The 13147-nt window shown below is 40.1% G+C and overlaps 2 protein-coding genes across 2 annotated transcripts; one reads left to right on the forward strand and one right to left on the reverse strand.

Moving 5' to 3' along the window:
• The first annotated feature begins 903 nt into the window (after positions 1 to 903).
• On the forward strand, positions 904 to 5530 carry miox (myo-inositol oxygenase). Its single transcript, XM_023275391.3, has 10 exons — positions 904 to 1056; positions 1151 to 1231; positions 2338 to 2418; positions 3155 to 3317; positions 3408 to 3475; positions 3771 to 3880; positions 4317 to 4384; positions 4504 to 4553; positions 4761 to 4873; positions 4948 to 5530. Exons 1-10 carry the CDS (start codon positions 1039 to 1041, stop codon positions 5054 to 5056), a joined length of 861 nt encoding a protein of 286 aa, XP_023131159.1. The 5' UTR covers positions 904 to 1038; the 3' UTR covers positions 5057 to 5530.
• On the reverse strand, positions 5476 to 12964 carry lmf2a (lipase maturation factor 2a). Its single transcript, XM_023275390.3, has 14 exons — positions 12767 to 12964; positions 11565 to 11818; positions 11460 to 11488; positions 10973 to 11166; positions 10128 to 10306; positions 9826 to 9970; positions 9397 to 9525; positions 9211 to 9316; positions 9023 to 9119; positions 8757 to 8939; positions 7729 to 7897; positions 7284 to 7395; positions 6590 to 6698; positions 5476 to 6461 (listed from the first exon to the last, which is right to left on the reverse strand). Exons 1-14 carry the CDS (start codon positions 12858 to 12860, stop codon positions 6045 to 6047), a joined length of 2217 nt encoding a protein of 738 aa, XP_023131158.2. The 5' UTR covers positions 12861 to 12964; the 3' UTR covers positions 5476 to 6044.
• Between the last annotated feature and the right edge of the window lie 183 nt (positions 12965 to 13147).

Raw genomic sequence — 13147 nt, forward strand, 5'->3', positions numbered from 1 at the left:
GACATTGACCTCACTGAGAAGAGATGAGGGCTGTAAGTCAAAAGTTAAATCCAAAGATCACATCACATCATCTGATGAGCTCCACGTAATGGAGATAAATATGGATAATTTCTACTCATCTATTCACGCATTCAGTCCAAAGTGACTGAACGGACACCTGGTGACCTGCTGGGACCGCAGCCAATCAGGACGTCTGGTAGCCGGGAATCGACAACAAATTGTGACAGCCGCGTCAACTTTACCTCTTCTCCAACAAAACAGATTTCCTTCCAGTCTGTGTGTGCAAATTTGTACCAACTAACACAGAACCCGGACTTTTGACACAGAAAACACCAGTCAGGGCCTGTTGTATACATAATGGGTTCAATACGTGTAAATTACATCCAAAAAAAGTGGAGGCATTTTGTTTTATACGTCAAATATAGACCAGTACAGATCAGTGTAGTACAGTAGTACAGATCAGGTACAGGAATAGATAACGTGTATTCTATGGGGTGCCCAGGTAGACATAGACTGGGGCTATAGTCTCAGGTGCAGCAGACTGGGTTCGAATCCAGCTCATAGCCCTCTGCTCCAGGTCCTCCCCACTTTCTTCTCCCTACTTTCCTATCTGCCTCTCAACAAACCTACCGTATCTAATAAAGCCAAAAAAAACCCAGAGTAATAGAAATAGACTTTTAAATCGGTGTAAATGTGTGTATTTCTTCAATAATCCAAATACAATAAAAATAACTACTTAGTCATTCTACGTAAGTCAAATTCAGTAAACTGCTGATCACTGAAAAACTCTTCATGGGATGGATACACACACGCAAATAAAAACACACACACTAAAGGCCAACGTTCAACACAGAGTACTCCATTAGGCAAGGTTTGGTTAAACATTGTTGTGCACTTAATGTTGGCCTACAGTGCAGTCAGGTCAAAAGCATCACAGTTTCAACCAGGGGGGATATATATGTGCAGAGACGCAGGCAGTCAGCAGCAGAGGACCAACACACCACAACACAACAGCTGCTACGACTTCACCTGTCAGCCATGAAGATTGTCCACATAGTAAGTATCATTTCTACTCATTTGCACATTTCATTTGAAAGCAGATGTATCTTGCATGTTTGCAAAACCCCAAAATTGCTTTTTTTAAACGCAGGGTCCAGATCCATCTCTGGCATATCGGCCAAATTTGGAGATGAATGAAACCAAAGAGAAGGAGGACTCCAGAAATTTTGAGGTAATTCAAAGACTCCCTTCAGCTTTAAACATTTATGTAATCCTGCTGACTGATGTTATCTGTCCTAGGTATGGGGAATACCAAATTTATGGAGGAAAGCTCTGCCATTCTTCACAGACAGGTTTCTTTACAGACTCTTGCTCGAGTTTGCCGATGTGGTTTAGATTGTTGATATTCAAGAATGTTCTTAATATTCTGCTAAGCCTCTGCAGACAGAGAGTCATCTTTTCAGACAGTAATTTTGTGTATCCACATCTATATATGTTATCTCATCAGTATTTTTTGCGCTCATGCAGCCCCATATCATACTTCTGGCTTTACTGTCAGGATTATGCATTCACTGTGGTGGCGAGGTTTACACTAAATATGCCGGACCCCATCTGAGTTGGACAAATTTATCTTGATCTCATCTGACCAAAGAATGTGCTCCCATGTGACATCTGGTTAGTGGTAAAATGACACATTTTATACCCCTGGTGACTGCTGCAACTGTGTTTTAACTCATTTTTGTTTAGTCACAGATCTTCCTGATCTTCCTATATCCTTTTCCACAATTGTGAAGTCTCTGATTTTTCAAATACATTTTTTTCAATGTAAAGTCATGAGATAGAAATGCATACATACACAGTCCATAAGTCCAAAATTAAGAAAGTTCTGGTATTCACAGGTCATTTTATACCCGTGTTCACACAGTTAAGCTAATCGGAAATCCCAGATCCTTTAGTTTTGCTTTAACGATGACAGGTTTTCTAACATCTTTTGTCAGTTTACTTTTGTTGCGATGAATTTCCACTTTGGGGCCCATATTGTCAGTATAATCTTTGTGAAGTATTTTTGAAAGATGATACAGTTTTTAATTATTTGTCATTTAAGTGATATTGCACAGGAGTGCATTCACTTTTATTGTATACTGTTTGAAGCAAGCACTGTTCTGCATCTGTGTCTGATTCTCCTGATAAGATCAAAATCACACTAATAATAACAATCATATGTCAATATCTAAGTTGCAGTCTGTTTTCCAGAATGTCATGTCATAAAATATGTCATATGGTGTTATTCGTGGTCCTGGAACCAGTCCACCTGTGATCGTATTATGTGTTTTTCAGAATGGAAGTCTATTCGACCGTGTCTTCAACACATACACCCTGATGCACACCAACCAAACGCTGGAGTTTGTAAAGCGAAAGGTGAGCAAATCAGCAGCAAGAGCAGCAGGTGAAATTCTGCAAATTCTGACCTTGTTCATAAAGATAAGGGGACAAGATAGCATATGGATATATGCTTTCTGTCTCTGTGTCAAATATCAGCGGTGATATTTCATTTAAGGCATCTTTCTCAAAATCATACTGAATTTGCATATATTTGTTTAGCTCTGGATGACCGAGGAAACCTGTCAGACTGAGGAAACAAATGTTATCCATCCCTCTGAAATGAAAGCTGAGGGAAAAAAAGCCAATGGATGTCCTGTCTGAGCTCAACTTTGTTTGATTAACCGCATTGTCCTTCCTAAAGGAGGTTACCCAGGGACATTTTCCTATTCTATATTTGTGACCTGAAGAAGACCTGGCCATGGTCACCTCTTTGTCTCTTTTCAGGTCTTTGTGAGAGACTGGACACTGCTGTTAATATTTGAAGAGTGGGTGTCCTTTTAAAATAAAGTAACAAGTAGACCATGAGTGGTGACTGGTGAATTGCGCCACCGTTAATTTGATTACTCACACAAAACATACAGCCAATAGTCTTCAGGTGAGTGAACATTTTTGATTTCAGAAAAAAATAAAAACCTCATTGGTCTATTTTATTATGCAGAAAAAAATATTTCTACATTTTTTTAGGGGCACTTCACATACTTAGTGACTTTCCTGTCAAGCTTGAAATGTAAAACCTTCCCAGTCACACGGTGATTCTCTTACCTTTATGCAGCATGTTGAATGGACCAGCTACAACCACGCTAGGATGGGGATGATGGACGCCATCATGTCTCTAGATCAGCTGGTGGATGAGTCTGATCCTGATGTGGACTTTCCCAACTCCTTCCATGCCTTCCAGACAGCCGAAGGCATCCGCCAGGCACACCCAGACAAAGGTAGCATACAGAGGGAGGGACAGAAATACATGGAGACAGTGTAAAAGCACATACATGTATGCTGAGACTGATAACAATCTCTCTATCCAGACTGGTTCCAGCTGGTGGGTCTGATCCATGATGTTGGAAAGATCATGGCTCTTTGGGATGAACCCCAGGTAAGAGACAGGTTCAAAACAAAGCTCCATCATGAATAATCTCAGAGAGGAAAATAAGTCTGGTATCCTGTCTTGACATCCCAATTTTTTAGACTTGATTTATTGCACTTTTAAATACACTCGTTGCTATTTTTATGACTCCTCTTTGATATTTTGTACTCTCCTTTGACAATAAGAGGCATGTTTAACTACTATATATATATATATATATATATATATAAAAACACAATGTTCACAGCTAGATATAATTATATCGTACAGTAGTCTCAGGCAACTGTTCCTGTGTGTTCTGCAGTGGGCTGTAGTGGGTGACACCTTCCCTGTGGGCTGCAAATTTCAAAACTCCATTGTGTTCAGAGAGAACAGCTTCCAGGACAACCCAGATGATAAAAATCCCAGTTACAAGTTGGTATTCTCATGTTCAGTTATCACAGCTGTTTGTTAATTTGTTGACAACTTTAAACACACAACCCACTGCAGTAAGCCTTCCAGTCACCACGACTGCAGTCTTACCTTATGAATTTTACACAGAAACACAGCACGCGTTCTCAGTTTCCTTCATATCAGATAAATTACAGATAAGAAAAAACACTAATTAAAAATTGTATAGTTTTGTAGATTGTTTTCTGTGCTACAATGCAAAGAGGCATTTGAAATTTTCCATTGTCACAAATTATTAAGGTATCCCCTTAACGCTTGCAGAATTGAACAAATACAACGTTGTATGTTTGTTTGCCATTAAACGTATTCTGCTCCACTATCCTTGCTGATTCTGGCAACACTTACAGCCTTCCCACCTAATGTACAGGGAGTTTATCTTGTTTATTTTTCCTGTCTTTAGCACAGAATATGGAATCTATGAACCAAAATGTGGCCTTGACAATGTCTTCATGTCCTGGGGCCATGATGGTAACGGATATGCTTACATTCAGTCACAATAACACCTCTGCTGCATCCACTGCAACTTTTTTTAAAAATGTAAATATGTGGTGACATTACAGTGCCGTCATATGTTATACTGTTTTCAGAATATCTCTACCGAGTTATGAAGTTCAACAAGTGCTCCATCCCAGAGGAAGTAAGTCAATGAGAACATTAAATGGCTGCTAAATGTGTTTTTGTGCCATTTACTTCACCATTAGTACACAAACAGGAGGGAAAACTGTCAATTCTAAGGTCTTAATTGCTTAGAAGTAGGTAAAGTGCAGTAAAGCAGCACAGCAGCAAATATCTCTTCTCATCTGTACTTAGACACTGCCATAAATGTAGTTTTCTGTCTCTTCAGGGGCTGTACATGATTCGCTTCCATTCCTTCTACCCCTGGCATTCCCATGGAGACTACATGCACCTGTGCAATGACAAAGACCTGAAAATGCTGCCCTGGGTCAACGAGTTTAAGTGAGCATCTTTCTCTCTCATATACAGATTACCTATACTTCTATCCAAAATTTTAACCTCAACTCTTTCAACAGCAAATTTGACCTGTACACAAAAACCACCGAGATGCCTGACGTCGACAAGCTGAAGCCGTACTACCAGTCTCTGATTGACAAGTACTGTCCTGGAATACTGCAGTGGTGAAACAGAAAACAAAGTCAGCAGCAAACCATGTTGTCAGAAATCAGCCAATAATAATACTCATACGACATTATTTAAATAAAAAAGTTCAATAAGTAACTTAGGTGAAAATATGTATTATCAACAAAATGTACTGACAGTATCATAGGTAAAATTAATGAATCTGCAGAATAATGTTTCCCCCTCAGCATTTTACTGTTATTTATGATGTAAAGAGAAGTATAAAACTGCAATTAACGAAAACACCTAAATACCACACTTAAGTAAATGTACTTAGCTACATTCCATCACTGCATATTAATCCATATATTGAGTTTGAAACTGTCTAGATTATGGGTATCTGCAATCCTTATCACATGCTTTTTAAAAATGATGCTCACATATACCTCATAATTATTATTCATTGTATACAATAACAGATGTACAAACACATTTTTATTTTATTGTATTTTGATGTTATAAAACATTCTAAAAGAACTACAGTGTTCTGTGTGGTGTTTCATTTCCAATACTAACAAAAAGCAAAACACACATTTGTGGAAAAAAGTAAAAGTGCTTGTTTGTTTTGGGTCTGCAAGAGCTTACAGCAAGAGACAAGTAAACATACACACACAAAGAGAAATACAACACAATCAGGAGACACAGAGTGGCACAATAACATGAACGCTGCACATTAACTATCATGATGGGCACACCAGAGTTCACCTTATATTTCAAATTCTATGTTCTGATTCCATCCAACATGATTATTCTGACTGGATGTAAACCAATCAGGAAGGCTTTACTTATTGTTAAAACTGCTCCCACGTGATTAAGTGAAATACAGATGTGAACCTCAGTGCAGTAAAGTGAAGGTGAAAGAAGTCAAAAAAAAAGTATTTTTCATAAGTGGCTGATCCAGAAACACAAAACAACTTCTTTGGTCATTTTGGTAAAATTCTTTAAAGGCAGGCGGTGATAAGAGACTCTGTGGGGATTACCTGCATCTTTTTCAAAACTTTTCCTTTTCGGGGATATCCTCTTTTTCCATCTCATCTTCCTCCACTTCCTCCTCCTCCTCGTCACTAATAGCGTCTTTCTCCTCGCTTTCGTTTTCCTCCACCTCATCTTCACTGTTCACGCCATTGTGTTCCTCCTCCTCCTCCGCCTGCTGTTCATCTGATTTCTCACAGTTGTCAGATACGTTTTTTGTGTGATCGCTAACAATAGCATCGGCATCAGGAGCAAGCGAGTTCTTTTCTGTGCCTTTATTTCTGCTTCGCAATCCCCGGAACAGACAAAAGGTGGCGCTGCAGGCAATTAGGGTCCAGATTAGTGTTGGAGCCGGAACACCTCTGACCTGAGAGCGCGTCCACCTCACCACCTGGGCAACAGCGGTGTTGGACAGTCGCCGTGGGGGCGATTTGTCCTACAGACAAAGAATAATTTGATATTAGTTAAAAGTGGATTTAATAGATTAAGAAAAGAGAACATTTGCTACTCCACATTCTCATTCCAATATTAAAGTTCTCCATGAAATCTTGATTCTCGATTTACCTTGAGCCCATACTGGGTGAGCATGCTCTCCAGGAAAGTGCTGCCCAGGTGCACTATGGGATAGAATTCCTCATCATAGACCCTCCTCCACCAGCGCTGTGGGTAAGAGCTGCCAAGAAACCAACAAACAGTAAATACCCTGTTCATTGTGTGCATGTAAGGGTACTCAAAAACAGGTTGCAGGCAGTGCATAAGAATGCAATAAGTGCACCTAAGGCCCTGTTCACACCTGGCATTAACACGCATCTTGTCCTGTGTTGCTCACTGGCAAACGGACCTGTGATGTACAAGAACACAACCACCTCCCTGAACTACGACTGTCTTCCACATGCTGGATACAAGACTCGGCCAACAGTAAATAACATTGTTTTGAATACCAGGTTCCCTTTAATCAAATATATATTTTTTAGGTTTTTTTCTTTGCAAATGTAAATCATCAAATATTGGTGGTTACTAATATTCCATATTATCTCTGAAAACTCAATTCAGATCAATCCCTTGATTAGACAGGGAAAATTAAATGAACATAAAAAAGACCAGCATATGTGCCTAAATTCACGTATTTTAATGGCTGAAAATAAATCTTAAATAAATTAAGTTTAAATTTGGCAGTAATGTCTCACAGGACAAGAATAATCTGATTTCTTTGGTGCATGTAAAGACAAAGAGACAGAAGGAGAAACGGAGAACTGACCCGTCAGCTTTTGATTCAGTGAACCAGTATCTGTAGCGGTGAGCTCGGAGGTAGGCAGGAGGCTGCTGGTGAAATGGATACTGGGATACATCCGTCTGAATAAGCTCAATCACTGCAGGGCACAAAGCAAACTTCAAATCCAATCACTGCTTGCCTTTCCAAGCGTAATTTAACACTGGATCATCTCAGGTAAAGAACTCTTTCTGTTCCCAGTAGTTTAAAACTTTCAAGTATCAAGCATATTTGATAGGTTTCTTGACAATGTTCTTTTAGGGAGTAAAAATACTTCTTTTAGGGAGTGCTTCTTTCTACCAGTAGAAAGAAGCACAGCTGTGGTTTCCTTCTCCATTTGACTGAGCTGAAATGCCCATGAAGTCATAAGAACATTGCAGCTGCAGATCACTGGTAATGTTTTTTCTGCTCTAACTGTTCAAAGGCTGCTCACCGTCTCTTTTGCCCTGCAGCAGTTTGTACATCAGGCTGGTGAACCACGGAGCCTGAGTATGAGGCCCAAGAGCAGCAAACCACATTTGCCAGTCCAGCCTGGGTTGATGAGGCGTCACCACAGGAGGAGATGCACTTAGGTTCCCTGGCTTATACATAAACTCAATCTCCTAGAAGAAAAGACAAAATAACAGAGATATCAACAACTTACTACAGTGCGAGTCAGTTGATTAAGAAACCTGCATTGTAAGGATGTAACAATGGGTTGCAAGGCAGTTAAAAATCGCTACAAATGTGTGATGATTCAAATCGGCTGAGATGAAAAATTAATTGCAATGCTCTTTTTAAACAGCGGAGGGCGTAATCTACTTTTGAGTTAGAAGTTGTATGTCACTGTCAGGTATTCAGACGGAATGACAGAAGTGGTGGATTTTGAAATCAAGGATGCACTGACCAATTTCAAGTCAGAGGTGTGGAAGCATTTTGGCTTCCGTGTCCAAAAATGAAAAAGGGTGGGATTTTGTTTATTTGTATTATTTATTTAGTGATTTCTGATGTGGGATTTGTTTTGAAAATCCAGTTTTTATGTATTTTTAGTTGTTTAAGATAAAATATAATTTCAGTTGCACTTTTAAGAAGAGGACATATGCCTTGTATTGCACAGCTTACCCTACATCAGAGAAATAAAAAGGGATTCTCTTCATTTTGTTAAAGGTAAGAGAAAATATAATTTGCAGTTTTTATATATCTAAATATGTATATGTTTTTTAAATATGCATTCATTGCAAAGTTTGTGTTTTGTTCCACCCTACCTCAGAAATGTGTTTTTTCTCTGAGAAATAATTAAAGGACTCTTTTCCAGTCATAATTTGCCTGCAAGCTCATTCTGTTAAAAAAAAAAATTGTGAGAAAATCATGTCGTTAACCTAATATCAGAAATTGTATCGAATCGTGAGTTGAGTGTATCGGTACATCCCTAGTGCATTGTGTTATGCTTTGCTGTGTAAATTAGGACTCATTTGTCCTCACCGTCCACTCGACCCCATCATGGCTTCCCTCAATGACGACTTCTGGCCGCCCACCAACCCCGGTCATCCTTCTGAACAGACCATACGAATTCACCAGCTGGTAGCGATCCACTGACTCGTATGCCTGACGCACTCCTGGCCACAACCTGGCATGCGAGTCGTACTCTATATAGGTGAATGGAACCTGAAAGAGAGATAAAACCCTGGTTTGTAGACACGTTCTGTCAACTACACCCCAGCACAAAGTGTATTTCTAACTTTACTCACCAGACTGACAGCAAACATTGAAGCAGAAGCAGCAGCCAGCAGAGTCCACTGGACCGTACCCCAAAACCTCTTCAAGAAGCCGGAGACACATGCGCACCTAGAAATACAGTTTAAATGTACATTAATTTCTCTGAGGCAAGAAGTGCAACAGACCACATGAACTAGCTCACATTTACATATCTACATACCTGAACATTGATCTGACCATCTCCCAGGTGAGAGACAAGACACCTATCCAGACACTCGGAATAGTGACAGTCTTCAGAAACTGGTTAAAGTGGTGGTATGTGAAGGCTGCAAAAAACGTGTAAAAAAAAAAAAATGTAAAATGCTATTTATGCAGTTCATATGCACTTACAAGGACACATACACACCTGTCCGGGAAGAGATGCCATCCTTAGTTGCATTCGGCTGCAGGTCAAAGAGGATTATTGTTCCGTGGATCATGAGAGCCCAGACTGACAGTTCCAGCAGGTAACACAGCCTCGGCCACAACTTGGAGTCTGAGTGGACCAGAGAGACAGACATGAACAAACAGTGCAGCTTTGCATGTCTGCGGCTCTTTCCACATGATTTTTAAAAAAATATACATTTTAGATCACAAAATGTTTACTGACTGTAGGTGTCAGTGAGTGTGTAATATGCTGATATATGCTGAGGAGCACCACAGTTATGAGGTATGAAATAACACAATTTTCATGACAAATAACAATAAAGTGTATAAAACAATACTGGAACTATAGCTTTGACAACTGAATACAAAATATTAGATTTTTTGATAAGAAGTATTTTCTGTGTCATACTATTTTTCTGGTCACTGGTCTTATCCGCCTTGTGCAACCAGAAATATACATGTTGATCGTCCAGAAGTGACAGACAGAGGGTCAGTGTCAGCAGGTTGAAGAAGTTGTAGTTGCCAGACAAGATGATGAGAACCTGCAGCAGCACCTACTCAAAAGCAGAAAAAAATATTTAATTGGCAAAGCACTTTATATAGAAAAAAAATACACAATTACTTCCTAATTGCTGATTCCACAGGCTAGAATTTAGCGGTGCAACTTCCCATTAAAGAAATAAGGAGAACTTGTGATAAACTTCTACTCACCTGCAAGTAAAAAGCCCCAAGTCTCAGCCTACGAAGAGGACTGAAGAACAGAAAAGGCACAGCGATCTCTATAACAAAGGTTCCCACCACACTCAGTTTCTGCCACCACACTGGCAACTGGTGGGCAAACCAGGCCAGAGGAGTGGGGATACACTGAGTCTCATAGTGATATGTCAGGGCTGTTCAAACCACAGTAAAATAAGAAATGTAATCAGATGGTGGAAAGACAAGGAAACACACTGAACAGTTAACTGGTACGTTAATATTCAGGGTCGGCCAATTATCTGAGCCAATATATAGCATTTTTCCAATTATTGCTATATTTATTTCTTTAAACAGTTTCACGGTGAAATAAATTTGTGTAAAAATGCCTTGCTTTGGCTCTAAAGTAGCCGCCTTTCTTTTTCTGATGTCACTAGTCTCCCACAGCAGCTGATTGGTGACATGTCACAAATAATATCCTATCAAAGCTGCACAATAAAGTTAAAATTATTTTTTAATTGAATTTGTAAAACATAAAAACAAAGATATTTCAACCAAGTTCTGTATTGAAGTTAGTCTGGTCTAAATTTTGACACAAGATTTTCAGTTGTACTGTAAATGTGTACTGTTAATAGTCTTCTTGATTACTTTAAATCAGTATTGGCCAACAAAAAAAATCATATCAGTCGATCCCTAATTAGGATGTCATAGGCTAAAATGTGCAGAGTTCACTAATGTTCTGTCCTCCAAGACATACTACTGCATTTACATTGCTTTAAAACATATCTCAGTGTGCTTCCTTACAAACTGCAGTATCATCTTGAAGGTGAATGAATAACACAGATACAGATGCTCATACATACCTGTGAGGCCCCACCATGTGGGACAACGAGATGTGAGTTTCACCACTCCAGAGGCAAACATCAGCCTGAAGAGTAGCCAGCGAATCAACCAGAAGGTCACACGATCATGTTCTCTGACCCCTCGTGACCCCCTGATTAATGTCAGCGGAGCGACAAGGATACAAAGGAACCCTGTCTCTAGAAGCAGGTTGTCCCTAAACAGTGATAGGTAGAAAGTACAAAAGGTAGAAAAGGGAACAAGCAAGAGAGAAGAGAGGGGACAAGAGAACCAGACTTGTCACTTGTTTGGCGTGACATCTACAGTGTTGTTGCACAGCAGCAGAGATAAACATTACTGTGATGACACAAACAGTGGACTGAGAATAACATAAACCTCTCAGCAAACTGTCAGAATCACTTTGTGCTCCTTCAACCAGATGCTGTTTGTAGAAGTAGCATGTTAATGAAAAAAATAATTGGTTGCGATCATACTGATTCTAACACTCACCACTGGAAGTAGAGGAAAACCTGCCCCACCTGCAACAGGCAAAGATGTTTAGTGAGGATGAGCAACTGGAGATACTCCGACAGCAAAAAGCCATGACAAACTCACCTGGTACATGGAAATATACAAGGCCCAGAGGCAGAAAAACACAATGCTGTCTCTCAGACCCTCCACCAGCGTGGCGGCGAGGCTCAGTGCAGCCCCTACAAGACACAGCAGCTCCATGGCGGTGTGGGTGTCCAGGCCGAGCCGAGGCCCCAGCCACAGGAGGGTGGGAGAGGACAGCAGCTGATCCAGCAGAGGCTTCCCGCTGTATCGCAGCTGCCAGCGGGCAGGAAGCAGCCCCTCGTTGCCATAGAGACCTGGACACAAACAATGTAATCTACTGAAGGGATGGACATTGTTCTTCAAAAACATAATTGATATTTTGATATGCTGATAGTGAGCAGTGCAATCATCATCATAAATCCTCTCATATAAAGCACGTTGTTCTTACTTATCAGGATTAATATCTGCACAGCCTCATTTAAAGAAAAAACTGAACATAGATTGCAAATGTAATACATATTGCAAAGTAAGGAGGTGTCAAAACGTGATTAGTAACTTAATGTGATCTAGTGTATTGGAATTTGAATATACTCTGGAAATCTGGTTGTTATTGTCAAGATCTATTCATTCATTTTATTTTTATCTCATTTTTCAGGTGCATAATTTTATTATCATGTGTCATATTACCTATAACCTTAGTGTAATTGCCTGAATTACTTTTTATTGTTCTATTTTAGTCTTATTCTAGCTTACTTGTTTTATTTCAGTATGTATCGTACTCGTATCTTATTGCTTTATCTACTTTTAGGCATGCGTTTCCTATGTTATGTAATTTTTTTGAGCAATATCTGGTACAAGAATTTTCTTGAAATTAATTAAAAATGCACCGTGAAAAGCTATGCAGTAGAAAACCAAGTTACCACTACGGCTAAATAGTCGAAATCAATTTCCTTAAACACGTGCAACGTCTGGTGGACTTCAGCTGGGCTATAAAATAAATCACTCTCACAGAGTCAAAACAGAGGCTTTGCTATCTTTGCTACCACATGAAAGTCTTTACAACAGGTGGGTTCTCCCTCAGCAGATGCTAGCTCGTTAAATTAGCTTTTGGTCCAGGGAAGAGCGGAAACTTCCAGGCGGCTCCACACCACGTATGACAGCGTGAAAAGCAGAAGCAACACAGGAAAGACTGAGCAAGTTCCCGGCTAACAAGCTAACAGGCTCCGCAGAGTGAAGGGAGCTAACAGGCAGCGGAATCTCACCTGGTATCTGCACGTAAAGGGACACAAAAGCGGCCAAATAAATGACCGCCATGCACCAGAGGAACATGCGCCGAGGCAGAATGATTTCCCCCATCTTTGACTCGGCCCGAACTTCCACCGCTGACTTGCCGCTGCCTGTTCCTGTGGGAGCGGGGAGCGGGATTTAACGTAGCCGAGGGACACGTAGCGACGAGCGGTTGTTTATATGTTCACCTAAACGGCCTCAAGATGGCGCTGGAGCTCTTCTGACGGTTATGTTGCGTTCGCGTTGCGTCCGGATAACAAAGTGTTCGCATGTTTTATAACTGATCATACACGAGTCTGAAGGTAAATTTTACAGTAAAACCAAACCTGTAATTTGATACACAGTGTCGCTCTATA

The sequence above is a fragment of the Amphiprion ocellaris genome, chromosome 3 (genome assembly GCF_022539595.1).
Source record: "Amphiprion ocellaris isolate individual 3 ecotype Okinawa chromosome 3, ASM2253959v1, whole genome shotgun sequence".
In the NCBI taxonomy this organism is placed as follows: Eukaryota; Metazoa; Chordata; class Actinopteri; family Pomacentridae; genus Amphiprion; species Amphiprion ocellaris.